A 27816-nucleotide genomic window follows, 5' to 3' on the forward strand; every position below is an offset into this window, starting at 1 on the left:
CTATTTCTCTCTGGCAGGTTATTGCTGCTGATTTATAGCACAGATGAAACAAAGTGAATGAATATCTCCTGCCTTTGCTGGGAAGCAAAATGTTCCTTGCTTCTATCCTTACCACAGTTCTCTCTCCTTCTGACTCTATGGGTCTCTGGGCTTTTGTCTTTTGTCTCTTTGGGCCTCCTTTTTTGCTGATGTTTTAAAAAAATCTCTCTCTGCCTTTGCTTCTCTTATCTTTCTTTCCTGTCTTATATGTCTTGTGTGTCTTTGTGTTCTGGGTCTTCTTGGTTTTTTTTTCCTTGGTTCCTCTGTTTTTAGTCAGGTTCTCACTCTCTAGTCTCATCTCTCAGCATCTTTGCCCATCTGTCTTTGGGTCTGTGTCTCTCTCTTTCCCCAGGCCTCTCTGTCCCATTCCCTCAGGGTCCAGCCTTCTTGGCTTTTGGGTTCATCCCTCCAGTTCCCCTACCTGAGCAGAGGCTCAGGGCCATGGGGTCTGTGCTCAGAGCCTGAATGTGGGGGATGGGCTGCCAGGACTACCTGAACCCCAGGTGGACCCAGAAGCAAGTGAGGCAGGAGAGGCCTGGCCCCCCCGTCCTATATGGAAATCTGGGTAGATGCACTCTCCTATCCCTCCTGCGGCTCCTGGGCCAGCAGTGGGGAATCAGCTCAGCCTATGTGCCAGGCCAGCCTTCACCTATGATGGCACAGCTATCTCCTTGGGCTTTACTGGTGTTGGATAGGGCAGGCAGGCCTGGGTTTATTCACGTCACCCAGGTTCCTAGAGGCTGAGAAATCTAGAGCGGGTAGAGTTGAATTGTAGGTTTCCATGGTGACACAGGTGAGTGGCTGGAGAGGGTGTGCTTCATGGCACAGGGCGGAGCCCCGCCCAGACCCCCAAGTGGAAGTTCAGCACACATCCATTAACAGAAGCCAGAGGCTGGCTGTGGGGGCTGCTTCCCCGGTGTTGGCTCAGATGGGGTGGGAGTGGGGACAAGGAGGCCCAAGACCTTGCCTTGGAGCTGGAATCATCCAATCAACTGAGGCTGTCACTGGGCTTGGACAAACGAGAATGGAGAGCCATGCCCCTGACCTCTGTGGTGTGGCTAACGAGGGCCTTCTGCTCTTGGGAAGTCAATCCCCAAGCCAAGGAGGATGCCCAGGACAGGCAGGGGGTGCTGCTGGGGCAGGGGTGGGGTGCAGCAGTGGGAGCCCACAGTTCACTGAAGTTTAGGGCTTCTGTTCTGGGGAAGCTACCCCCCCTTCCCACCCACTGGCATCGGGCTAGCATTTGGCTTCACCAAGGGCTCTGAAGGTCAGGACAAATTAGTATGCATGGGATTCTCTTTGAAAACAGCCACAAAAAAGGTGGCTGGGCCTCGACTTCCCTGAGATTTAGGGGAAGGGCAGAGTTTCCTAAATGCGGAGGGCATCTTTCTGTCCACACTGAGATTATCTGACCTCTTGGTGCCCTACTGTAACATGGGACCACAGTAGTACACGGCTCACCCTGCCCCAGTTGTCAGGGGATCCCATGAAACAAGGAATGCCCCGCGCCGGGCACAGGCTGCGGTGAGCAACCACGCAAGCCAGCCTTGGCGGCGACCACCCTTGCTGGTTTTGTCTGGACGCTCAGCACCGAGGCCCGAGGCCGGCCTCTTTCACCTGCACAGACCTACAGGCAAACAGTCCCCGGGCCCTCAGAGCGTGCAGGAATGGCAGCCACAAGGGAAGACTGCCAGCTGAGCGCCAACCCCTTGGTCTTCTCCTGCCTGTGGAGAAGGAAGGCATCTAGCTCCTCAAATGGCTGGGGGGAGCTCCACACAGCACTATGACCCTTTCTCGTTTGTCTTCTGGACCCAAACAGCCGACCTACACCATGCAGACCGGAGTCAGGCGTTTATGGGTTGCAGTGAGGGACGCCTGACGCCCTCTCAGACACTCAGAAGACAGTGTCTCCAGCCTTTTCTCTAAAGCTCCCGGGATCCTGCGCGCCTGCGCGTGTGTGCTTGTGTGTGCGCACAGGGAGGGCAGGGCCAGTGCTGAGATGGGGCTGGTCTCTGCGGGAGGGGCAGCCTCAGCGTAAGATCTGTGAGCTCCTTCACCACTTGCCAGAAATTTCTCCAGAAAGTTTCCTTCCCTTGGATTTGGAACTGTAAGATACCAAAGCTGGAAGACAACAGACTGTCCCAGCCCCCTCATCTCCATCCTACTCCTGGGGCAACCAGAGCCCAGAGAGGAAGAAAGACTTCCAAAAACTAATTTCCCTAGCCTGGGGCCAGGATTGGGGGTGGCGAGGCACAGATGTGATGCTGTCAAGCTCTGCTTTCCACAGGTCAGCTGGCAGTGTCAGTGGGTGAGGTGGGCTGGGCATGATATTTATTTTGATATATTTATCATCTTTCTGGATATGAGTATTTATTTCCGCAGAGCAGTGTGCCCATTTTTGTTGCAACAGATGTTCCTGTTGGTCTAATTCTTAGGCTCTCTCTTTTCAATAGGGGTGTGGAAACAAGAACTATTTCAGTTTCTTCTTAATAACGCTGGAAGGGTGGTAATCAGAGTGGCAAGAGACAACAAGGAGGGGTGGGGACTTCGGCAAACCCAAGAAAGCATGCCCAGTGTGAAGAGGGAAGCTGCCTTAGTCTGTCCAATTTGTCCAGGGAGGGGGCAGTCAGCAGACTTTCTGATGTTCAGAATAGCCAGAATTCCATATCTTTTCAAATAATAAGAATTCTTCACATTTAAAAAAGTTGTCAGTGAACTTAAACCAGTGAGCCAGATCGAGTTGCAACCTCAAACACAGGCAAGTGTCCAACCCTCAGAGGACAGATGGCATCCCACTTCCCAACATGGAAGCCCTCCTGCTCTGCCATCCTCTGCCTCCTTCTTCAAGCCTCAGCCAGCCTGGCCCCCTGCAAGGAACACACCCTCCCAGCTGCTCTGAAGGCTTCAGGGAGTTCATGTGCCATGTTTGAGCCAATGTGACAGAAATGGCAAGTCCAGAGTCTGGCTGGGAACATATGGGGGGGGGGGGAGTAGGGAGTGGGAGGGGGCAGCTGAGTGCTCCAAGGAGCTTCCAAAATGCTAATTTCTTAGGAACAGAGAAAGAAGGAAGGTGGCATAGCAACAGCTGGCTCTGGGCAGTGAGCAATCCTGTATGAAAATAAAACATTTTACAATCCACAACCGTGGCTCATTAAGAATGAATGGATCTACTGGTATAAATAGCACACTGCGTTAAGAAGTCAGGAAACAGCATATGGGTTTGATGGAAAAACGGCTGCCACCGAACTGCTGATTAGCTCTGTTGGCTGCAGCTCTGCACTAACGAGAAAGAGGTCTGCGGTTCCAAGCTTTCGTGGGCCATGTGGATTTCTCCATCTTGGGCCATACCATGTATTCCCATCTCCCCAGCCCTGATCACAGTATGGAGGCAAACTCTGGACACATAGTAACAAGTCTGTATTGAATTTCCCTCAGTTTCTAAAGCACAGTATCCTCCCTATAATAGCCAGCCTCTGCTTGAATGCTCCCAGTGACAGGGAACTCACTACCATGTCAGACCCCAAACATCCAATTCTATGGCTATTGAGCAAGAGATACAAATTTCCCCCTGTGCTGTCCCAGCTCTGCAGCCCTAAGTAGCCATGCCATCTGATGGGATACAGGCTAGATGTGAAAAGGACAGCCTGAGTAGGAATGAGGTGGGCCAACCACCTCCTCCCTGAGTGCAGATGTGGGGTCGTAAGTGCAGCCAGAGGAGGGGCACGCCAGATGCAGGGGATGGAGCTGACCCGAGAAGCAGCCGCTACCATACTCTTCCACCCCACAAGTCTCACAAGCCTTGTCTCCTCTGCTTCCGGAAGACCTTTCCCAGCAGCCTGGCAGCAACCCCTGTACTTGAGCTGGCCTTGGTGGTCTCCATTCCTCGCAACCAAAAATCCTCCTGCCAAAACTGAAAGGGGACAGCCACTGTGCGTGGGGATTTGGGCAACGGTTTACTCTATGCTGAACCCAGAGGGGAGAGGAATGGCCTCTTGGCTGCAAGTGTGTAGGACAGCCTCCCCCTCCTCGTCTATCCTGAAGCTGCCCCATGGGCTGTCTGAGCATCTGATGAGATAATGACCATGAGTTGCAGAGCTCTGGCTGCTGCCAATGTGGCGCCCAGTGTGGCGCACGGCAGTGTCGGGGGTGGAGGTGGGTTAGCCGGGGGTCATTCAGCAAGGCTGGCCCAGGGTAAACATTTGTAGCCTGACCTGAACCAGACCGCTCAACCCAAACAATCCTGACACTTGCTTTCCCTGGACTGCAAACGGAACCACAGTTGAGGATTTTTTTAAAAAGTGTTTAAAATTTAGTGAACCAAGGAAGCGATAATGAAACCCCTCTATTTTTCTCAAAACGATCCAACTGGAACAAATGCAAAACCTTGAAGTACTTTTCTGGAACAGACCTTGAATCACCCAGTGTGTAAATCTGTTCACATCCTTCCAGGAAGCCCTTGCTCTGCTCACGGGGCTGCCAGAGGGCAGGACATGGGAGGGCCCTGCAGAGGGACAGTGACACCGGCTCAGCAGAGATGGGAAAGTGCACTTGCCCCACAGCTATGGGAACTCTAGAGACCTTCCTGTGCCTCAGCCAGGGACCTTCTGGCCTACTGTGGCTTCTGTGCTATCTCTGAGGAGGAGTGGGGAGGAAATGGGTATCTGTACACTTGGGTAGGGTTTTATGGGTCTGTGGTGGAAGACAAAATGAAAAGGCCTCCCTAAGCCGGCCAGGCCACAGAGCAGTGATGAAGGCTTTAGTCCCCTCCCACCTGCCCAGCCCCAGGCTCCAGGTAAAGACCAACATGGCAAAGCCTTACCAAGCTGAGGTTGGTCTCCAAGGGATCCCAGCTCTCTGGTTCTCATCTGAGAAAAGTAGACACATCCTAGAATGCCCTTCGAACAGTGTATGTACTCTAGACTCAGGGCTTCAGGCCCCCAATTTCAGGAGCTCAGCCACAGGTGGCCAGATGGGGCAGACCAACCATCGAGTAGATAGGGCAATGTTGCCCAATGTTGCCTCCAGTCAGAGCACTGAGGGCTGAAGAAAAGAAGCCCCATCATGTTAAGGATCCTTGTCACTGGAGGGAGAGAAGCACAAAATCCCATCTGAGAATAATTTCCAGCTGTAATGACTTCACTCAGATAAATTCAGCTCTCTCTAGCTCTTGTAGGGAATTAGGCTCATCTAGTATCCAAGACAAGCCCTCCTCCCCACTGCCTGCTTCTATCATAATGCAAGGCTGCAGAAGTTAAAGGCTTGATTTTTCAGCCTCCCCTTTTAACTTTCTTCCATTCTTTATAGTGATGGCTGAAGCTGCTGCAACCATCTTGTGACCATGAGGGAAAGAGCAAGAATTATAAAGACACCTGTCCTGACATCACTGAGCTGCTGAACCACAGCTGCAGGTGCCTTCCCTAAACTTTCTAGCATATGACAAAACAGATAATCTCTTATGACCCAGATATGCCAAGTTAATATGGTATCAGCCACCCCTACTGCCAGCAAATATCTTTGTACATAGCCCACGGGTGAGAATCCAGCTCAAAGGAAAGAAGTCTGCTAAAGAGGTGGGCCAAGCTCTAAAGGGATTAAGACCCAAGAACCCATAGTACTGGCTCCACATTTTACACCTTTTTTTTTCACAGGGGAGCAAAGAGACCCAGGAGTGTGCAAACTGGCATTAGTCATTACTGCCATGAACTGGGAGTAATGATCCGCCACTGAAAAGCAGTGTGGAGCACACACTCCATTTAGATCTACCAGGTGCAGGGCACCTGGGTGGCTCAGTGGGTTAAGCTACTGCCTTCGGCTCAGGTCATGACCCCAGGGTCCTGGGATCAAGCCCCATGTCGGGATTCCCCAGTCATCAGGGAGCAGCTTCTCTCTCTCCACCCTGCTTGTGCTATCTCTGTCACTCTGTCTCAGTCTCAAATAAATAAAAACATTAAAAAAAAAAAAAAGATTAGATTGTTTAGGTGGGAAGGTGGACTTCTCCCAGAGACACACAGGTCAGACCCAAGGCCACTCAGGTCACTCTGTTCCTTCCTCCATCCTGGGGAAAGAATGAATGACCTGCTATAAGCAAGCTTACAGAAGGCTTGCCTAGTGGTCTGTGGGCAAATCCTTGTCCCAAATCAACACCCAGGGTACAGAAAAGGGGAGAGAAGTAAACTCAGGTAGTCAGCCAACCTGTTCTACACGTGCCGGAGCGTCACCAGCTCTCTTTGAGATAACACAGCAGAAAAAAATATCTTGGATCTTTTCTAATATATTGTGTTTTTTTTTTTTAAGATTTTATTTATTTGAAGGAGAGAGAGAGATCACAGGCAGGCAGAGAGGCAGGTAGAGAGGTGGGGGGAGCAGGCTCCCGGCTGAGCAGATCATGACCTGAGCTGAAGGCAGAGGCTTAACCCACTGAGCCACCCAGGTGCCCTCTTTGTGTTATTTTTAACTTTTTTTTTTTTTTTTTTGAGGGAGGGGTGGGAGGGGCAGAGGGAAAGAGAATCTTAAGCAGGTTCCATGACCAGCAAGGAGCCCAACATGGGGCTCGATCTCAAGGCCCTGAGCTCATGACCTGAGCCGAAATCAAGAGTTGAACGCCCAGCCAACTGCACCACCCAGGAGCTCCTAACATTTAGATCTTTAATCTTTCTGTGGCATGTTTCTGAATACACATGGAACGGGTGGAAATCTAATTATGCTAATTCTGGTTGTTACATAAACCTGTTATTTTCCCACTGAATTGAAAAACTACCTATGTTCAGCTTCCATACATCCTTAGGTCTATTATTTCCCTATTCTGTTCTACTTACCTATTTATCCTAAAAATAAATATTCTATTTATTCTGATGCCAATCCTTTACTATTTCTATTGATTATAGTAATTTTATAGTAAGCCTTAAGAGTAAGCAGCTCCTTCTACTACCTTGCCATTCTTAAAAAAGAAAAAAATATTTTGGGGGTGCCTAGGTGGCTCAGTGTGTTAGAGCCTCTGTCTTCAGCTCAGGTCACGATCCCAGGGTCCTGGGATCAAGCCCCGCATCGGGCTCTCTGCTCAGCAGGGAGCCTGATTCCCCCCTCTCTCTCTCTGCCTGCCTCTCTGCCTACTTGTGATCTCTGTCAAATAAATAAAATAAAATCTTAAAAAAAACCTCAAAACATTATGTTATAATGAAATATAACTCATATACCATCAAATTCACCCTCTGGAAGTGTACGATTCCATGGTTTTTAGTATATTCATTAGTGTCTTGCAACCATCACCACTATTCAGTTCCAGAATATCTTTATCACATGTTCTCTGTACCCATTAGCAATCCTTCCCTCTTCCCCCTAGCTCCCTGGTCCTGGCAATCATGAATCTACATTCTGTTTCCATGGATTTCCCTGTTCTTTTTTTTTTTTTTTTTTAAGATTTATTTATTTATTTGAGAGGGAGAAAGTGAGCAAGAGAGCACAAGCAGGGGGAGTGGGAGAGGGAGAAGCAAGACACCCCACTGAACAGGGAGCCCATCTTGGGACTCGATCCCAGGACCCTGGGATCATGACCTGACCCGAAGGCAGACATTTAACTGACTGAGCCACCCAGGTGCCCCATGGATTTGCCTGTTCTGAACATTTCATATAATCAGGGTGATACAACTGTTATGACCTTTGTCTCTGGCATCTTTCACTTAGCAGAGAGTATGCACAGTTCATCCATAGTGTAGCCAATGTCAGCAGCTCATTCCTTTTTTAAGGCTGAATAATATTCCACTGTATGATTAAGCCATGTTTCGTTTATCCAGTGGATAAGAGAAATGTCTGAATCTGTTCCTTCCTAAAAACTCCACTGGGAAATCAGATAGGAATTATTACATTTATTAATCTGGAGGGATCCAGATCTTTGTCTGCCTCTCTGTTTGTCTCTTGCTTTTTTTTGGTCCTGTAATAAAGTTCTATAATTTTCTTCAAGTTGAACTATAATTGTTTTCAACTTCACTTCTAGTTATTTTATAATTTTTGCTGCAATTATGAGTGAATTTCCCCATTGTTCCTTCTAATTAGCAGAGAGTAAAACTATCAATTTTTTTTGGTGTGTAAACTATCAATATACTTTGCATCCTGTCGGTTCCCAGATTGTCTTATTAATCCCAATGGGTTGTCTTAGTAGGCTCTCTTGGGTTTTCTTAGTATACAGTCACATCATCTGCAAATAATATAATTTTTTCTCTTTTCCAATAGCAACAGATTATTTTCTTGCCTTATTTCATTAGTTAAATACTACAAAAACACTGTCAACTGATGTCTGTTTTTTTTTTTTTTTTGTTTTTTTGTTTTTTTAAAGAGAGCAAGAGAGGGCATTAGCAGGGTGAAGGGCAGAGGGAGAAGGAGACTCCCACTGAGCAGGGAGCCTCACTTTGGGGCCTAATCCTGGGACTCCAGGATCACGACCTGAGCCAAAGTCAGACACTTAACCGACTGAGCCACCCAGGCGCCCCCCAATAGGGGTATTCTTGATTTGCATTTTGATAGAGCATGGCTTCGGTTCTTTATCAGTGAATGTAATATTTGGTATTGGATATTTTTTCTTCCTTGGTAGTTGTATCATATTTAAGCAATTTCCTTTTGTTCTCATACTAAATGTTTTATTTAGCATATATTTGTTTTTAACCTTGGGGAGGAAGACATTTTGAAGCAAGATAGGAAACCTAGAAACCACAAAGCCAACAAAAGACATACTTGACTTCACAAAAATGAGGAGAAACAGGTTTTGAATGGCAAAATACTATGAGTAAAGACCAAGGTCAAACTAAATGGAAAGTCAAGGAGGAAAGCATTTGCCAGCCATCTACCATCCCTAACATATAAGCAGCACCTACAAATCAATATGAGAAAAATAAACCACTTAATAAAAAATGGGGTATGGGTTCAAACAGGTAATTTTTAGTGTATGTGCTACTGTAGCAAGCACAAAACAGGTATCATTTTTAAGATTTATTTATGTATTGGGGGGGAGAGAGAGGGAGAGAGATATAGAGGAACAGGGGTAGGGGAAGAGAAGAGAGAGCATCTGATGCCAGGAGTAGCTTTTTTTTTTTTTTTTTAAGATTTTATTTAGTTATTTAAGAGACCGAGCAAGAGCGAGAGAGAGGGGACACGTGAGCAGGGTTGGGGGTGCAGAGGGAGAGGAAGAAGCAGACTCCCCGCTTGATCCCACAACCCTGAGACCACAACCTAAGGAGATGCTTAGCTGATGGAGCCCCCCAGGTGCCCCCTAGGATCAGCTTTCATGCTGGGAAGCAGGGACTGGGGGGCAGGAGGGGGATGATGGTCCTGGGGTTTCCAGAGGCAGGGGCTCTGCTTCATGAGGGGAGCTGCTTCATGAGAGTGGGGGTGGTTTTCATAGTCCTCAAGTCTCTCTTGGGGTTGTCCAACAGAACTGTGACCCAGGGGAGTCTGCAGGCCCTAGGGAAAATCCTTCCACAGTTTTTCAAATATCCTGGTGGGGTATGGGTAGTTCATTCATTCATTCATCCACTCTTTTACCTAAGAAGCCTCTATCCCATGCGTCTCCCATGCTAGGTAGTAAGGAACTGGCCTATTCAGGATAGACATGGCCCTGCCAGTATGCAGCTTCCAGTGTGGTGGGGTGGGGCCCCACCCCAGTGCTGGTCCCTCTATTTCTGCCTGGCCCTGAGCTCAGTTTGGGTTGAATGGGGTGCTCTAAGGGCTAGGCTTACCACACGGGCTCTCACTTGGCCCACGAACTATAGTTTTGACCCCAACCAACTGCTAGGCACCTGGGTATGGCTGATGGTAGGCCTGGGGAGGGGAAGCCACGCCTGGAGCTGGAAAAATTTTAATTGGTTCTCCGGTTGTCAGTGGTTTGGAAAGGCCCCGTGAGGTCTCTATGCCAGACTCCCAAGGCTGCCAGCCAGGGGCTGTCTGCCGCCAGGAGTCTGATAGCCTGGAGAACAGCTTGAGAAGGAATTGGGACTGATGCAGTAGCCCCTGGCAGCTCGGGAGGCTTCCAGACAGGCAAGACAGAGCTTTAGTGTGGGGCTGCCACAGGCCTGAACTCCAGACCTGTACACCACCAGGAAGCCACAGAAGGGCTAGTGTGGGGCTGATCTCCCCTCGTCCCAGGCCCAGGCCCATCACAAGGGTGGTTCCAGGTGGCCTGGGCTTCCAGTCTCCCATGGGGGTCCAATAGCCACCCGAATGCCTCTATGAGTACACAGTAGGAGTTGCAATGGCCAGGGGAACCAAACTCAATCAGAAAGCACAGATCCCACTTCTGCAGAGGCTCATCAAAGAGGACAACCACAGCATCAGGCTTGTGACCCCCTCCTTGCAAACCCCTGGTGCTTTGGTTCCCGTGGCAGAGAACCTCTGAGCTTTCGTCCTCCCTCTCCAGCAATGCCTCCTCCATGTCGTCCACCAGCTCCTAGTCTTCCTTCCTCTCGACTGTGGGCTTTCTCAGGCCTGAGTTCTCAGGCCTGCCCACACCGCGTACCTCAGTTCTCAGGCCTAACCACACCACGTACTCCATGCACCCCCCAGTGTACCCCATCTCTGCATGTATGCAGATACCCTCTGGGCCTCTCCAACCAGCCTGGAGCCAGCAACTGTCACTTTTCTGCTGCCCATGGGCAAGACACATAAGTCATCTGCCTGGACCCCCCTTCCTGCTCGTCACTAAAATGAGGATCATCACAGAACTGCAACATGCCTGGCCCGGGGGCTGCACAAAGGATGTGCTGCCTCCTGCTCCAGAACCCTGGAAGCTTCTGACCCAGTCTGCAGACGGAGCCCAAGTTCACCTGGAGGACCTCCACGTGGTCTGGCCTGGCCACAGAGCAAACTCAGTTAATAAACCATGCCACCTGCGTGTGTGTGGGCCGCTGGCCTTCTCACCCGCATCATCAAAAGGCATCTGTGTCTGCATGACTGTGGGGAGGGAGACCCTGTCCTTCCCAGGGGTGTGCGTGAGCACATGAGTGTGTGTGAACGTGTGCCCCGCGTGGATGCTGAGCACACAGGGCAGTGAGGGCCCCTGGGGCCCACTCAGAACAATATTCTGTCTCCCCAGCTGTAACTCCTCCATCACCCCAAGGGACACAGGTGGGCCCCGAACAGGGCAGGGGCAGGAGGAAGCCTCAGCTGGAGGGTGGAAAAGGGACCGAGTGGAGGAGGGAGCCACTTCTCCAGAAAGCCCCATTACGGTCTCCTCCCTGAGGCCAGTGCCATGCAGCCTGTGCCCCTGCCCGCCTGCCCAGGGGACCCTTACCCTTGCCCACGGTTCCTACAAGGGTTTTGCTGTGGCAGTGATGGCGAACTTGTGGGAAGGAGAAGTGCAAACAGAGGCCAGCAGAATTTGCGAGGAAGGCCTTCTGGACAAAGAGGCGGGGGACGCCTAGGAGAGGGTTTCAGGAGAACAGAGACCCCGCTGTTAATGCCGGTCATGGCTGGACAGGCTGACCTACAGCTGACGTTTACTTTCCACAGGATATCACTTGGCAGCCTTCAACATTTTTTAATAAACACACCTTAATTTTGCAACAAGGGAAAAAAAGCCCAAAAGATAGATGCCAGGTCTTAAACCAAACACAAAGATCTTTAAGAGCCCCAAAAAATAGCTGCCATGTCTACACGGACCCTAAACTTGGACCCTTTAGGCCAGAAGGAGCAAGGGCCCAGAGGATAAGACCCGGCCTTTTGGTCCCATCTCAGCCATACAGCAGCTCAGTAAGTGCAACCTCTTCTGTGGGCCTCAGGCTACAGGTCTCTAAAACAGAGCTTAAATACCCACCCTGATCACCTCTGGAGCCTGATGTGAGACCGGGAATTTTAAAAATGAAGATCACGAACATTAAAGCATCCTGCAAACCGGGGAGGGCCGCCTACCATACCAGGTACTGTGACCACCAGTGGGGCTGAGCTCCCTTCCGATGGCAGCCACCTGGCCGGCTGCCACAGCAGTGCAGCTTCCATGTGACCCAGAGGGCCCTGGGCACAGTCATCTTGCTCATTAGGACCAGGGAAGCCAGGAGTCCTCCCTTCCTGAGATGCAGCAGAAGCGCCAAGAAGAGATGGTACAGGCCAGCTTTGGAAAGCTGCGTTTTCATACTTTGCGAGAAACCTCAGCAGGTATCACGCTCCTGCGAAGATCCACAGTGCTCACAGCATCCCTAGCCCCAAAGGAGCCTTTGCTTGTGAAATGGCCCCCCAATGGACCCCCTGCTCCAAGCGATCCCTGTGCTAAGGTCCAGCTGCCCACGTGGGCGTGGGTGGCAAGCTGAGGGCCCAGGGAGGGACGATGTGCCAGGATGAGCCCTGTGCAGGTGTGGCAGACACCGGCCTGGTGCCTTGGCACTGCCCAGCTGGCTGACAGCGGGATTGTGACAGCTGCTATCTTGGGACAGGTGGCAAAGGGGACTTACCTCTCCCTCGGGCCCACGTGTAGACACGACTAGTCTCAGTGCTTCTGGGCTTTTGCTCGGTGGGCTCCATGGGCAGAGGTCGGAAGTGGGGGTCATCAGCCCGGCCGGGGGTCTTCAGCGGCAGGATGTACTTGGGGAGCCCTTTGTAGAACCAGGCCCCCGACCTCTTCCAGACCTGGCAGGGGTGACATCTGCTTAGAGCAAGGGACGCAGGGCAGCCCTCCCTGTACTGCGCTCACACACTGGCCCGCCCTCCTCTCCTATTGGAAAGGGCTCTGTGCTGTGGGCGCCCAGAAGGTGCTCCACATTCATTCCTCCCCTCTGCCCCTTCCCTAGAGGCTCTGGGGCAGAGCGAGAGGCAGGAAGCTCGGAGAAGAGCCGGGCTGGGGGACGGTGCAATACTGGAAGCTGTTCTGGAGAACTCCCTGGGGATGAGGCATGTTCTGTGCCAGTGCAGGGAGGGCCCCAACCTCAGAGAGTCCCAGGTTAGAATTCCTAGCAGCACTGAGATACGGTCATCCAACTCTCCATGCCTACTTCAAGAAATGCCAAGTACTCCCTGATCTCTTTTCCACCGAAGGATATACGTTCAGGGTATTCAGTAAGAGGAGGGGGAGAGTGTGAAGGAACGTGACCTTCTCAGAGAAGACTTTGGCGATTCAGAGCAGACGGCTGGGGTCCAAACCTTGGATCTGTCACTGGGCTGCTGTGAGATAGGGACACATGGACCTTCCAGATTCCCAGTTTCATCACCAGGAGGTGGAATGTAGGAAGAGTTCCTGTCTCACAGGGCAGCCACGAGGACCAGACTCTGGAATGAATGTAAGACGCCACCAGACAGATGTGATGCTTATGGCCGTCACTGCCACCCTCTTCCTCTCATCTGACAGACAAGGAAATCCTAAAACCAGTGGACCAAGTTCCCGAGTAATTTCTTTATTGGAGAGGGGGCGGAGGGGTAGAGGGAGAGGAGAGAGAGAGACTCTTTTTTTTTTTTTTTAAAGATTTTATTTATTTATTTGACAGAGAGAGATCACAAGTAAGCAGAGGGGCAGGCAGAGAGAGAGGGGGAAGCAGGCTCCCTGCTGAGCAGAGAGCCAATGTGGGGCTTGATCCCAGGACCCTGAGATCATGACTTGAGCCGAAGGCAGAGGCTTAACCCACTGAGCCACCCAGGCGCCCCAGGTGAGAGACTCTTAAGCAAGCTCCACGGCGGGCTCCGTCTCACAACCCTGAGATCACGACCTGAGCCAAAATCAAAAGTTGGACGCTTAACTAACTGAGCCACCCAGGCGCCCCTCAGAAGAGAGAATTTTAAAATCAGAAGGCCAGAGGCTGCCCTGATTTTCTCTAGGACAGAGTTTCCTAATCCCCAAGCCTCCGCTGTACCTTAGTTCTATGGGTTGTTAACACAGACTGGACCAAAAAAAAAAAAAAAGTTCCTAATCATGTACACTTGGGAAGCACTAGGTTAAACAACAAAGCATTACGGCAGGATTTCTCAGAGCCTTTAAGATACCAAAGTACGTATGGTTCTCCAACAGAGCCAAAGAACATACAGTGCTTCCCACTTAGAATCTACTCAACAGGTTTTCCTAGAGAGGCTCAACCCAGGTAATTGGTCTACAAAGACTCGGCACCTAACTGTGCAGCACTGAAATCACTCAGCTATCACGAGTCATCTTCTTATGCTCCAGAGTGCTAGGCCTGGGGCCACTGAGTCCCAACCCTGTCCCTGGCTCGAATCACTCACCCCTCCCTCCCAGGTACCCTTGCAGAAGGGCCTGCTTTCGTGTGGCTCTTGAATAACATAGAATCCATCTGGAAGGATGAATGCCTGTGGAGCCCCCTTTAAAAAACCCTTTCTGATCCTCTCACGGCCCTCCTACAGTAAGTATTTATTTGAATTGAGAGCATGTACACATAGTCTAAAATTGACGTGGTGCAAAATTAAAAAGTCTCCTCCCCATTGCCAGAGGCATCTGGTGATAAGTTCTTTGAAGAAGCTCTGTTACTATCCCCACTTTCCAGATGGGAAAATTGAGGCTCCAACAACTTAAGCAACTTGCCCAAGGCCAGCCCTCATTCTACTGGCCTCTGTTCCACAGTGGAGGCCCCAGAGTCTTATCCCAACGTTTACAGATGCAAAGTAGATGCTCACTAAGTGTGGCTAAGTGGTGAGTAAAGCCTCAGCAGGGCAGACCTCATGGGGACTGAGTGTCCTGCAGACTGGGCACCTTGAGGGGAGGGAGCTGCCATACAGGCAGAGGGAAGGGGCTCAAGCAGTGGCTGCCAAGGCCACCTTGTCTCGGTGGAGCTGCTACGTGGTTCCTGAGAACACAGGCCCAAGCCCAAGAGGCCACAGGTGGCCAGCGAGGGGCTCACTCTGCCTCTGCTTTGCCTGCCCTCCCCTGAGCACACCGGCCTCCTGTCCCCCAACATGGGCTGGGCCTCGGGGGGACCGAATGGATCAAGCCCTCAAGAGCCAACTGTATGCCCAGGGCACGTACACAATTTGTTCTGAAGGATCACGTAGACGCACCCTGTGTTTGCCTCCCACCTAACTCTGCATCAGAGCAACAGTTCTGTGTCTCCACCACCCCTTTTTCATGGCTTCAGAGTTTGGATTTATGAAACCTAATTAAACCAGCCTTCCACTGATAGACATTTACCTGGTTTCCAAAGTTTCACTCTTGTGAACAGTGCTGCAGCGATCATCTTTGCAAACACAGCAGTCAGGTGTCCATTATGGCCTTACACCCATAATGGGTATAACCAAAACACCCTGGGGGCGGATCTGCTGGGTCAAGGCATGTGTCTAAGTTTAGATGGGAACATCCATTGCCAGACCACCCTCCAGGAAGAAGAGCTGAGTCTCCAGGGGTGTGCTAAATGCCTTCAGGCTGGGAAGCCTGCACTACATTTATTTCCTGGTGAGATCTAGGGTCTGGTCTGGGGACCCACTCAGAGCAGTTCCCACGGGCTGCCAGATGTGGGGGACATGCATGTCAGGACCTGAGGCCACCAGAGTTAGGTGCCACAGGAAGGAGGATGGGGGCCCCATGGTCCCCTCTGGGGCACATTGTGTGGGCCTCTTTGAAGGGGACTGGAGGGGACAACACCAAGGGTGACCCAGTGACAAGGTTTATGTGTTAGTGCTGTGTGGCTTTCAGTGGGACAGACCAAGAGATGATACGGAGCTGCGTTTGGAGACTCCACAGGGCCAGACGCATGCCTGATCCTCACTGAGGCCTCATCGTGGGCTTCTCGGCTCTTCCTCCAGAGCTGGGACTATGGTTCTGGCCCAGGCATGTGCACAGTCCTCACTTTCCTTTTTTGTTTTAAATTAAAATTAATTTTAGTTTAAAAAATATCCATAGGTGGCTCAGTTGGTTGAGTGTCTACCTTGGGCTCAGGTTATGATCTCTGGGTCCTGGGATCGAGCCCTCTGTCTTGTTGTCCAGCTCCCTGATCAGCAGGGAGTCTGGTTCTCCCCCTGCACCCCACCCCACCTGCCTCCCTGCTCATGCATACTATCAACTAAATAAAATATTAAAATATTAAAAAATAAATCCATAACATGAAATTTACCATCTTAGCCATTTCTAAGTGTATGGTTCGGTAGTGTTAAGCACATTCATGTTGTATAACCCATCTCCACAGCACTTTTATCTTGTAAAATGGAAATTCTGCACTCACAGAACAGCTCCCTAGTCCCCTGTCCCCGCCAGCTCCTGACAGCCACCATTCTACTTTCTGAGAATCTGACTCAGAAAGAATTTGATGACTCTAGGTACTTCATATGAATGGAATTGTGGGGTATTGATCTTTTTGTGACTGGCCTTTCACTGAGCATAATATCCTCAAGGTGTCACAACCTGTGTCAGAATTTTCTTCCTTTTTGAGGTTCAACACTAGTATTCCATGGTAGGTCTACACCACATTTTATCTAGCCATTCATCCATGGATGGACACTTGAGTCGTGTCTGCCTTTTGGCTTGTTCTTTCATTTTATGTTTTTTTTTTTAAGATTTTATTTGTTTATTTGACAGAGAGAGATCACAAGTAGACAGAGAGGCAGGCAGAGAGAGAGAGAGGGAAGCAGGCTCCCTGCTGAGCAGAGAGCCCGATGCGGGACTCGATCCCAGGACCCTGAGATCATGACCTGAGCCGAAGGCAGTGGCTTAACCCACTGAGCCACCCAGGTGCCCCTGTTTTTAAAATTTTATTTATTTGACAGAGAGAGAGAGAGCACAAGCAGGAGGAGCAGCAGGCAGAGGGAGAAGAAGCAGACTCCCTGCTGAGCAGGGAGCCTGACACAGGACTCAATCCCAGGACCCTGGGGATCATGACTTGAGCCAAAGGCAGACACTTAACCAACCGAGCCACCCAGGTGCCCCTGGTCCTTTCACTTTTAGAGACCACTAGGCTCTACCATCCAGGAAGGGGCCCAGGGACAGGGCACTCACCCACTGTATCTTCGAACTCCTAGCACATGTCTGACACACAGTAGGTGCTCAGCAAGCAGGCTGCGTGGCTGAACTGGTAGCTATAGGTAGTTTGCCAGAAAGTGTCCCAATCCATACAGCTGTCACCTTCCTAGAGATGTGACCTGAGGGTTTCACCTAAGTCCTTGTAATTAATGAAGTGGATTAACTGTTTCAGATTAAAGAGGGATAAAGAAGAAGTGTTTAGGAGTGCTTGGGTGGCTCTGTCAGTTAAACGTCTGCCTTGGGCTTAGGGCACGATCCCTCAGTTGTGGGTTGAGCTCTGCATTGGGCTCCTTGCTTAGTGGGGAGTCTGCTTCTCCCTCTTCCACTCCCCCTGCTTGTGGTCTGTTGAATAAATAAATAAAATCTTAGAAGAAGAAGAAGAAGAAGAAGAAGAAGAAGAAGAAGACGACGACGTGCTCAGCAGGGCGTACCAGTGTCCAGCATTCTCCTGCAAACCTCACTGACTATGTACTCCCAGCCCTTCCTACAGCGCCAGTGCCACCCGTAGCCCGGGCTGTCCCTGGGTCCCCTGGCTCCTCACAGCCAACAGGCCTCAGGCCCTCAGCCTCAAGAAAATAGGATAAAGATGGCAACCCTCTTGGGTCCCCTCACTCTCTGGGAGCTTTGTACCATCACTTTGCTATTGCTCAACAAACCTACAGTGCCTCGGTGGCTCAGTGGGTTAAGCCTCTGCCTTCGGCTCAGGTCATGATCTCAGGGTCCTGGGATCGAGCTCCGCATCGGGCTCTCTGCTTAGTGGGGAGTCTGCTTCCCCCTCTCTCTGCCTGCCTCTCTGCCTACTTGTGATCTCTATCAAATAAATAAATAAAATCTTAAAACAAAACAAAACTTTGCTTTGCTTTGCTACCCTCTCCCCCCAAAATAGGATAAAGAGCCCAAAGTTATTAGGCTCCACTGCATGAACATGTGGACAGTCAGTGGTTTTTTGGTATTCAGTTATTTTTGACCTATAAATCCCCCCATGACTTTCATATAATTCATTCTGACATTTATGCTCAGCAGGGAGATGACCCCATGGGGTTACCCTGGGGTCCAGTGGGTCAGTCATTCCATGTGAGTTCATAGTCCCGGGGCCTGGGGTCTGCCTACTTCTGATGCCACCGCAGTGGACAGAGACCAGAAGACCAGAAAGGCCAGCGATCCCAGACCGGCTCAAGGAACCGCACTTCCTGAGCCCCCACAGCAGGGGTGACCAGAGCATGCAGGGGCCTTACCCACTGTGGAGGGCACTCCTGGGAAGGAGCGTGTGAAATGCAGTGTTTTGGAAAGTGCCTTCCACAGGGGAGAGCAGGACTGCTGAGTTGAGATGGGAGGGATCCCAGCTGGCTGAGGGGGTGCCTCCTCCCCCCACGTGAATCCCTGCCCATTCTCAGAACTTCTCATGCCTTGAAAAATGCAGGACCGGAGCTTTGACTTTGAATCCCGTTTTTTCTGCTCTGAGCATCCAGGCCCATGCCCTGCGGCCTGGCCCAGCACCCCCCACCCCTGGCCTGCCCCAAGAACAGCAGCAGAAGCCCTCCACAGATTGGAAAACCTCCACTTCCAGGAGAGGCCGTGGGACTCTGCAAAGCCCTAGTCCTCTCCCCACGTGTGGGGTCTGCAGTGATAAGGCCAGGACGGCGGCCAGCCTTGAAAATGCCGTTAACTAAGAAAAGACCCACGCAGCGGCATTTGGAGGGGTGGCCGGTGGCATGAAACCCTCCCCGTATAGCACTGCTTTGTGCTCTGCTTCGAGGTTTTCATTAGGATTTCAGCTCAAGGCCAATCTGACTGCAGCTACTGATGGATATTAGCCAAGCTGTTCCCAGGGAATTTTAATTACCATGATAATGATCACATCACTAATCATTGGCATCTCCTAAATGGCTGTAGCTGGAGAAGGTGGTGAGTGCCAGGCCCTGTCAGTAATAAGCGGATCCTAGGGGACCAGCCACTGGGGAGGATGGGCAAGGGATGGCTCAAGACCTCTGTCCCCCGCTCATTACCCCATCCCTTCCATGTTCTCCTGCCTCTCAAACAACTCAGGAGTGTCCTTGAATGAATTCGGGTGAGGCACCTGGGTCTGAGCAGAGGTACAGTCTGGGGCCTTTGCACATGCTGTTCCTTCCACCTGACATGCCCTTCATCCTCGTCTCCCACCAAGGCAGTGACACTGCCTGTCAGAAGTCTTCTGCACCACCTCGAGCCGAGGCCGAGCACGTCTGCCATGCTCCTGGAGGCCACATGCAAATGCAGCAGCTCCAGCATTTTGCCCAGCCAGGGAGCTGGGAGCCCAAGGGCAAGGCTGTGCCCGAGCCACCCCCGTATTCCCAGGGCCCCGCGAGGAGCCGCAGCGTGGCAAGAATGTTGCCGACTGACAAATTGAACGAATAAACGAGGAAGGCAAAGCAAAGGAATCATCCTCAGGGGACAGAACTCAGGCTCTGTCTTTAGGGAGACCATGTTCTGTCTGCTTAACAAGCTCCAGGCTGGCCTGGTCTTGAAAAGACACAGGAAATGGCCTCTAACAGAGAAGTCTTCCTGCTTCCACTTTGGTCTTATAAAAAGAGTTTCTTAAGGAGTCAACCCACCTGGCAGAGAGGTTGCACAGCCTTCCCTAACCCATTACCTGAACACATATACACACACGCACGCACGCACGCCCAGCATGTCAACCTCCTGGGAACTCCACCAGGCAAGCTAAACTCCACAGCATGGCCAACAGGACCCCAGAACTCTACCAGCCTTGCCTCCCTCACCAGCCCCATCTCTTGCCTCCTCCTGCCCTGCCCTCGGGATCAGCCAGACAGAGCCGCTCCCACTCCCTGACCACATCAAGCTGTCTCTTGCTTCCAGGCCTTTGTACCTGTTTTCCTTCTTCCCTCCCTGGGCTGGGATGAAGAAATCCAGCCTTTAGGAAATGACATTTATCCAGAAGCTTCCACAGAACTGTGCAGGTCTCCCACTGCAATGCACACACAGTTCTGACTACCCATGTATATGCCTGTTTCCTGCACCAGATTGAAAGCTCCAAATCTTATAACAGTAGGATGCACATAGGGCCCCAGTGCCTGAAAGCACACCAAAATCTGCCAGCTGAGGCCATGAGCTCATCTGAATTTCAAGGTTTTATGTAACTCAAGTTCCTTAAGAGAAGCCCTGGCTTAGAGGGTGCCATGAACTGAAGTGGGTCCCATGCCCCAATTCCTATGTTGATGTCCTGGGAGGCAGTGTTTGGAGATGGGTCTTTGGGAGGTAGTTAGGGCCAGATGGGGCTGTAATGGTGGGGCCCTCGTGATGGCATTCATGTCCTTAGAAGAGACAACAGAGAGCTTGCTTCTCTCGCCTCTGTGGGAGGACACACAGAGGGGGCAGCCATCTGCAGGCCAGGAAGAGTGCTCTCAGTGGGAACCAGCTCTGCCGGAGCTCCGATCTGGGACTTCTAGCCTCCAGAGGGTGAGCAGTAAATTCTAGTTGTTTAAGCCTTCCTTCTGTGCTCTCTTGTTATGGCAGCCTCAGCAGAGTAAGACAGAGTGAGAAGCCGGGAGGTTATAGAAGCTTAAAAAATGCCCCCCCAATTATTATCCTTTCCTCCCATCAAGAAGTGGGGTCTGTTTCCCCACCCCTCACATCTGCTCTAGGCTTGTGACTTACTTTGACCAACAGATCGTGGAGGTGGGAACATGGGACTTCTGGCCAGATCTCGAGAGGCCAGGCAGCTTCCTTTCTCACTGTCTGGAACACTGTGGCCATTCTGTGAGAGAGCCTTGTCCAGCGTACGAGATGAGAGGCCACACAGAGAAGAATAGAGACACCCCAGCCATAGCCAGCACCATCCGCAGAGGAAGGAGCCTTCTCGGACCCCTCCCCCAGTTGAATGGTCCATGACTGCAGCCCTTGGATGACCCTGGGAGGTCTCGGCAGAAGAACCTCCCTGCTGCACCCAGCCCACACTGCAGACTCAAGAGCAAAGAAATGATTGTTGTTTTAAGCCATTTAAGGCTCCAGGCCTCCAGCAGGAGGTCCATCCTCTATTTAGACACTTCTAGAAAAAGAAATAATCAGGTATGTTGATAACTAATTGACTAAAGTAGGAAAGCTAAATTCAGGGACTTAAAAGCAACAACTGGAGAATAAAAGGCTCCTAGAAGTTAAAAATACAAAGTGGAAATATAAAAATGTAAAATAAAGGCTAAAAGAGAAAAATGAGGAAATTTGGAATGTGGAACACAAAGAGAATGAAACAGAAAAATGTAAAAGAAGTGATAGGGAACAAAAATGCTCAATTTGAGGGATCTAACTCCTAATAATAGACTTCCCAGAAAGAGAAATTAAAAAAAAAAATTCCTGGACCTGAAGAAGAACATGTGTCTTCAGATTAAAGGATTTTTATTAACTATAAGGTAGGAAAAATGAGAGGTTAAAAAAGCAATAATTACATACTCATAAAATCATTTAGTTCCAAGTATAAGAAAGAAGATCCTAGAAGCTTCCAGAAAGAAATAGACCTATGAGGAAACCAGAATCAGAACAGTATCAGACTTATCATTGACAGCACAGGTTGAAAAAAGGTATGCATCTAGTGTTCTATCATCTAAACTATCAATTGAACATGAGAGCAAAGTAGAGACTTTTTATTTTTATTTTTTTATTTTTTTATTTACTTTTTTTTTTAAAGATTTTATTTATTTATTTGACAGAGAGAGATCACAAGTAGACGGAGAGGCAGGCAGAGAGAGAGAGAGAGGAGGAAGCAGGCTTCTTGCTGAGCAGAGAGCCCTATGTGGGACTTGATCCCAGGACCCTGAGATCATGACCTGAGCCGAAGGCAGCGGCTTAACCCACTGAGCCACCCAGGCGCCCAAAGTAGAGACTTTTTAAACCTGCAAGGACTCCAAGTTTTCCTTACACATTCTCTTTTTAAGAGGCTACTTAAGGATGGGCTCCAGCAAAATGCAGGTGAAAAACTAAAAAGTGGAAGACACAGGCTCCTGGAAACAGTGTTTCCAACTCTGGAGGGTGGTGGAAGGAAGTCCCATGAGGTTGGCTCTTAGTAACCAGTGTAGGTTGGAGCCTGAAGAGGCTCTACAGGGGTTTCTGACAGGAAAAGAGAAGGCTCTGCACAACAGAAGGTAAAATCAAAAAGCTGTAAAAGGGCATAACATTTCACTCTCTGTCTTCTCTGCCCTGGGAGCAGCTCTCCTGCCACAGCCCTCACTCCCTGTGATGTCTGCCTATGCAAAGTTCATCTCCACCCTCTTCTTGGACAGGAGCACCTCTCACCTCTCACTGTCTGCAGTGGGGCTAAAAGCACAAGGGACACTGACAGATGGGGTACCCTATAAGAACCTCAGCAGCTTGGCAGCCCCATATCCCCTGACCTCACTATTCCCAGCCACAGCTTCCAAACCAGTGCATTTCAAGGGACATCGACAGGGAAGCCAAGTTCATTGGGACTGGGACTGCTGTGTTGGGGAGCCTCATCATCAGTTAGGCCAGGAATCCCTCTCTGAAGCAACAGCTCTTCTCCTATGCCATTCTGGGCTTTGCGTTCTTGGAGGCCATGAGGTTCTTTTGCCTGCTGGTGGCCTTTCTCATCCTCTTCACCATCTGAAGGAGCTGTCTCCACCTCCCCTAAGTCTTTCTCCTGAGTCTCATCTGCGCTGTATGTTTCTTTTCCTATACCTCCCCAGGTAGCCTGCAGAAAGTGGCTGGTTTAGGGTTTGACAGAGGGAAGGCAAATAAATACCATGTTAGTAAGATTTTTTAAAAAAAAGGGCATAGCATTTCATTATTCATTTGTCATTGAGGAAAAAAAATCAGTAAAAACCTTCAGGGAAAATTGAATCTCAGACCAGAAAGTCATGATTTAAATACCAGGTCAATTAAAATATGGCACAGAAATGAAAAATTCAAAAGGAATTAATTGGATCATGGTAATTTTCATTTGGGGGATGTAGGGGTCAAGATAATTATCATAAATGTGATCTTCAGGGGTGCCCGAGTGGTTCAGTCGATTAAGCGTTAACCTTCTTCTCAGGTCATGATCCCGGGGTCCTGGGATCGAGTCCTTCATCGGGTTCCCTACTCAGCGGGGAGTCTGCTTCTCCCTCTCCCTCTGCCTGCTGCTTCCTCTGCTGGTGCTCTCTCTCTGGCAAATAAATAAATCTTTAAAAAAACATGATCTTCACATGCCATCTGACCCTGAGGTGTTTAATGGTTACAAAAAATTAAGAAGTTAAATCCCCAGTAATTGTCGAGCACTATGTATGTGTTAGGGACCGTTCTCAGGAGTTTATATACAATAACTTATTTAACTCTCACCAATGTCCTGTCGGTATCAGTGTAACTTTATTTTACAGACGAGGACACACCCAGTGCAGAGAGAACAGGGAAAACAAGAACATAAACTGGAGCCCATGCAGTCTGGCCTGGGACCTACCCTCTTCAACCTCTTATAAAATCATACATGGGTTTGCTAAATCAAATGCATTTCTCAACCTGAACTAACATAGGGACAACGTGTTCTAACTTTTCTTAGATTCTGTATTTGTCTATTTGGCATCCATTGATCACATGGCCAAACTACTGGCCAAAGACGTTGCTATTGGCCCTGTGATGTGGTTTTTGCAGGCACGTGAAGGTCATGTGATAAGCCCTCGTCCCCACACCGCCAAACACTGCCTTAGCTGACCCTCACCCACCCGGCCAGTATCCCCCTGCCCTAAATCAGCCAGGGCCGCCCCGTATGCCCCAACGCCTCCTTAAACTGCTTCAACTATCCAATCCAAAGACAGTTACCCTGCCCTGCCTTGCCCTTCCCATAGAAACCCCAGTAAAGGCCCTGGCCTAGGCTTTCCCCTCACTCTTTCCTGCCTCCTGACCAAACCTGGTGCTTCCCCATATGACCCGTGTGTGGTGTGCCCCCTTCTCTTGGGAACTATATGCAATATATTGTTCTTTCAAGGGCATTCGCCTCTGTGTTGTCACTTAGTCACTTTTGTAAAATAAGACCCGCCGAGGGAGAAAGAGAAAGAAAGAGAGCATGAGCGTGCATAAGCAGGGGGAGAGGCAGAGGGAGAGGGAAAGGGAAAAGCAGGCTCCCCATGGAGCAGGGAGCCAGATGTGGGAGTCGATCCCAGGACACTGGGACCATGACCTGAGCCAAAGGCAGATGTTTCACTGACTGAGCTACCCAGGCACCCCAGGAGTCGGAATTTTGACGATGGGAAAAACCTGGACGGTTTTCCAAAGGGAATCGGGGCTTCCAGCACTGAGTCCCTCAGAAAGCAGGAAGGGCTGGGGGCATCATGTGCTATTGGCTGGAGTGCATCTGCTCTCAAAGACAGCTGGCCAGGACCCTCTAACCAGGTTTCTGTGGCGACAAGCTGAGTATGAAAAGCCATAATTACAGCCAACAGCAACAAGCTGATACCGAGCAAGGCGAGTTGACATGAGATGTGCTAATGTAACACACAAATGCGTTTTTAGTACTAGTTCAAACCAGATTGGGACCATCACACCTTAAAGTTCTGGCTAACAGCTTGATTACCTGCTGCCCTACTCAAGGAGGAAGGAGACCCTGCATTTATATAGTGTGTGTGACTGTGGCATGGACCTGACCGTGTGTCTGCTCAGCGTGAGCAGTGAGTGGGGGCAGAGAGTAGGCCACTAGGCCTGTTTCCACACAGAGGCAGCCCAGGGAGCCCCGCGGTATCTGCCAGCCCTCAACTCTAGAACAGCAACCTCTACCTGCCCTAGGTAAGGGGGTGTCTCTGCGATCCGGAGTATGGCTGTGATTCTTATCCTGAAAAGGTACTGTGGGTCACATCAGCAAAAAATAGAAAACAGGTGCATCCAGTTTTCCTTAAAAAAAATTGCTCAAAAGTAGAGTTCATTTGATCAACAAATGAATTAAAATAAAAAGCTCCTGAGTGGGGAACATATGGTACCAGAAAATGAACAGTGATTAATGAAATAAAGACAGAATTCAGTCTAAATAACTGGATACGTATAACTACAAAATGATAAAAATGTGAAGGAAATGATGCTTAAAATGTAGATGTAAAATATTAAGCCTGGGTGTTGTGTTAGGGACCGTTGGTTGCCTGGGTGGTTCCTCGGTTAAGCGTCTGCCTTTGGCTCAGGCCATGATCCGGGAGATCATGAGATGGAGCCTCACATCGGGGTCAGGGAGACTGCTTCTCCCTCTTCCCTTGCTTCTCCCCCCTGCTCATGTTCTTTGTCAAATAAGTAAATAAAATCTCTTAAAAAAATAAAATAATCAGTTAACAAAAGAGACTCTGACCCAAAATTCCAGATTGTCTCAACAAAAGCAAAAATTGGCTTAAAACTGTAACATACATAGGACTAAACCTAACCAGAGACATAAAGGATCTGCACTCAGAAAAACCATAGAGTACTCATGAAAGAAATGGAGCAAGACACAAAGAAATGGAAAAACATTCCATGCTCATGGATTGGAAGAACAAACATTGTGGAAATGTCTAAGCTACCCAGAGTAATCTACACATTCAGTGTATCCCTATCAAAATACCATCAACTTTTTCCACAGAGCTAGAACAAATAATCCTAAAATTTGTATGCAACCAGAAAAGACCCTGAATAGCCAAAGGAATGTTGAAAAGGAAAACCAAAGTCGGTGGCATCACAATTCCAGACTTCAAGCTCTATTACAAAGCTGTAATCATCAAGACAGTATGGTACTGGCACAAAAACAGACACATAGATCAATGGAACAGAATAGAGAGCTCAGAAATGGACCCTCAACTCTATGGCCAACTAATCTTTGACAAAGCAGGAAAGAATGTCCAATGGAAAAAAGACAGCCTCTTCAACAAATTGTGTTGGGAAAACTGGACAGCCACATGCAGAAAAATGAAACTGGACCATTTCCTTACACAACACACAAAAATAGACTCAAAATGGATGAAAGACCTCAATGTGAGACAGGAAACCATCAAAATTCTTGAGGAGAACACAGGCAGCAAACTCTTTGACCTCAGCTGCAGCAACTTCTTGCTAGACACACCGCTAAAGGCAAGGGAAGCAAGGGCAAAAATGAACTGTTGGGACCTCATCAAGATAAAAAGCTTTTTCTGCACAGCAAAGGAAAGAGTCAACAAAACCAAAAGACAATCAACAGAATGGGAGAAGATATTTGCAAATGTCTTATCAGATAAAGGGCTAGTATCCAAAATCTATAAAGAATTTATCAAACTCAACACCCAAAGAACAAATAACCCAATTTAAAAATGGGCAGAAGACATGAGCAGACACTTCTCCAAAGAAGACATCCAAATGTCTATAACAGACACATGAAAAATCACTCGGCATCAGGGAAAAACAAATCAAAACCACAATGAGAAACCACCTCACACCAGTCAGAATGGCTAAAATTAACAAGTCAGGAAATGACAGGTGTTGGAAAGGGTGTGGAGAAAGGGGAACCCTCCTACACTGTTGGTGGGAATGCAAGCTGGTGCAGCCACTCTGGAAAACAGTATGGACCTTCCTCAAAAAGTTGAAAATAGAGCTACCCCACGACCCAGCAATCACGCTACTGGGTATTTACCCTAAAGATACAAATGTAGGGACCCAAAGGGACACGTGCACCCAAATGTTTATAGCAGCAATATCCACAATAGCCAAACTATGGATAAAGAAGAAGTGGTATATATACACAATGGAATATCAACTCAGCCATCCAAAAAAAAAAAAAAAGAAAAAGAAAAAGAAATCTGGCCATTTGCAATAACATGGATGGAACTAGAGCGTATTATGCTAAGTGAAATAAGTCAATTAGAGAAAGACAATTATCATATAATTTCACACATATGTGAAATATAAGAAACAAAACAGAAGAGTATAGGGGAAGGGAGTGAAAAATAAAACAAGACCAAATCAGAGAGGGAGACAAATCATGAGAGACTCTTAATCATAGGAAACTGAGGGTTGCTGGAAGGGAGGGGGGTAACCGGGTTATGGGCATTAGGAGGGCACGTGATGCGATGAGCACTGGGTGTTGCCTACAACTGATGAATCACTGACCTCTACCTCTGAAACCAATACATTGTATGTTAATTAACTGATTTTTAAATAAGTTTTAAAAAAGTGGCTGATAAAAAAGCACTGGGCTCCTCATTCTCAGAGGCCAAGGGGTGTTAACAGACACTGTCTCTATTGTAACGTAAGCAATTAGACAAATACTGCCTTAAATATTTAAAAAATTCTATAGGTAAATACACGCTTATCCGTCCCTTTAAGGCAACCAACAGAATTAAAACTAGGAGAAAGTTTTGTCATACCGAAATACATGATTTTCTGAATTTTTTTTCTTTCTCTTCCTCCTTCCCTCATTCCCTATCTCTCTCTTATTTTGAAAATGTTCTCCTTTTTCCTTGCCATTTTTGCTCTGTACAAACTGAGTTTAGAGCGGCCATCTTTCCTCATTGCTGGCTTCCCTTATGTCAGAAAGATGACGCTTACAATCAGCCTCTGAAGACGGAGCAGATATTAATTCAAACAACATTCATTCAGCACCGCCTCTCTGTTAAGACAGAGCCATGGAAGAAAAGATCGAATGTGTTTGCAAATGAGTGGCCCGTGGCATAAAGCCACCCCAGACTGAGGGCCACGGCCAAGTTCTTCTACCACCGGAGACTGTGTTTCATGTCCTGCCTTCAGGAACTGTTCTCTTCTGACAGTCTTCCTATATCCATTCCCCAAGGGCCTGGAGGGTGAAACCTAGCCATCCCTCACCAACAAAGGCCTTTGAGCAGCCCCAGAGCAGCGGGACAGAGCTCTCTTCCTACTGCAGGCTCTACTTACCCTTT

General features: G+C 49.2%; 1 protein-coding gene across 1 annotated transcript in view; it reads right to left on the reverse strand.

Annotated features, from left to right (window-relative positions):
- LOC111151511 (rabphilin 3A like (without C2 domains)) overlaps positions 1-27816 on the reverse strand; it is an 87559-nt gene that overhangs the window by 12343 nt on the left and 47400 nt on the right. Inside the window, exon 5 of the mRNA XM_022509542.1 lies at positions 12468-12642. Within this exon, the coding sequence (XP_022365250.1) occupies positions 12468-12642 (175 nt within the window). The remainder of the gene's footprint in view (positions 1-12467; positions 12643-27816) is intronic.

The sequence above is a fragment of the Enhydra lutris genome, unplaced genomic scaffold, assembly GCF_002288905.1.
Source record: "Enhydra lutris kenyoni isolate GAN:26980312 unplaced genomic scaffold, ASM228890v2 scaffoldscaffold26, whole genome shotgun sequence".
NCBI classification, from domain to species: Eukaryota; Metazoa; Chordata; class Mammalia; order Carnivora; family Mustelidae; genus Enhydra; species Enhydra lutris.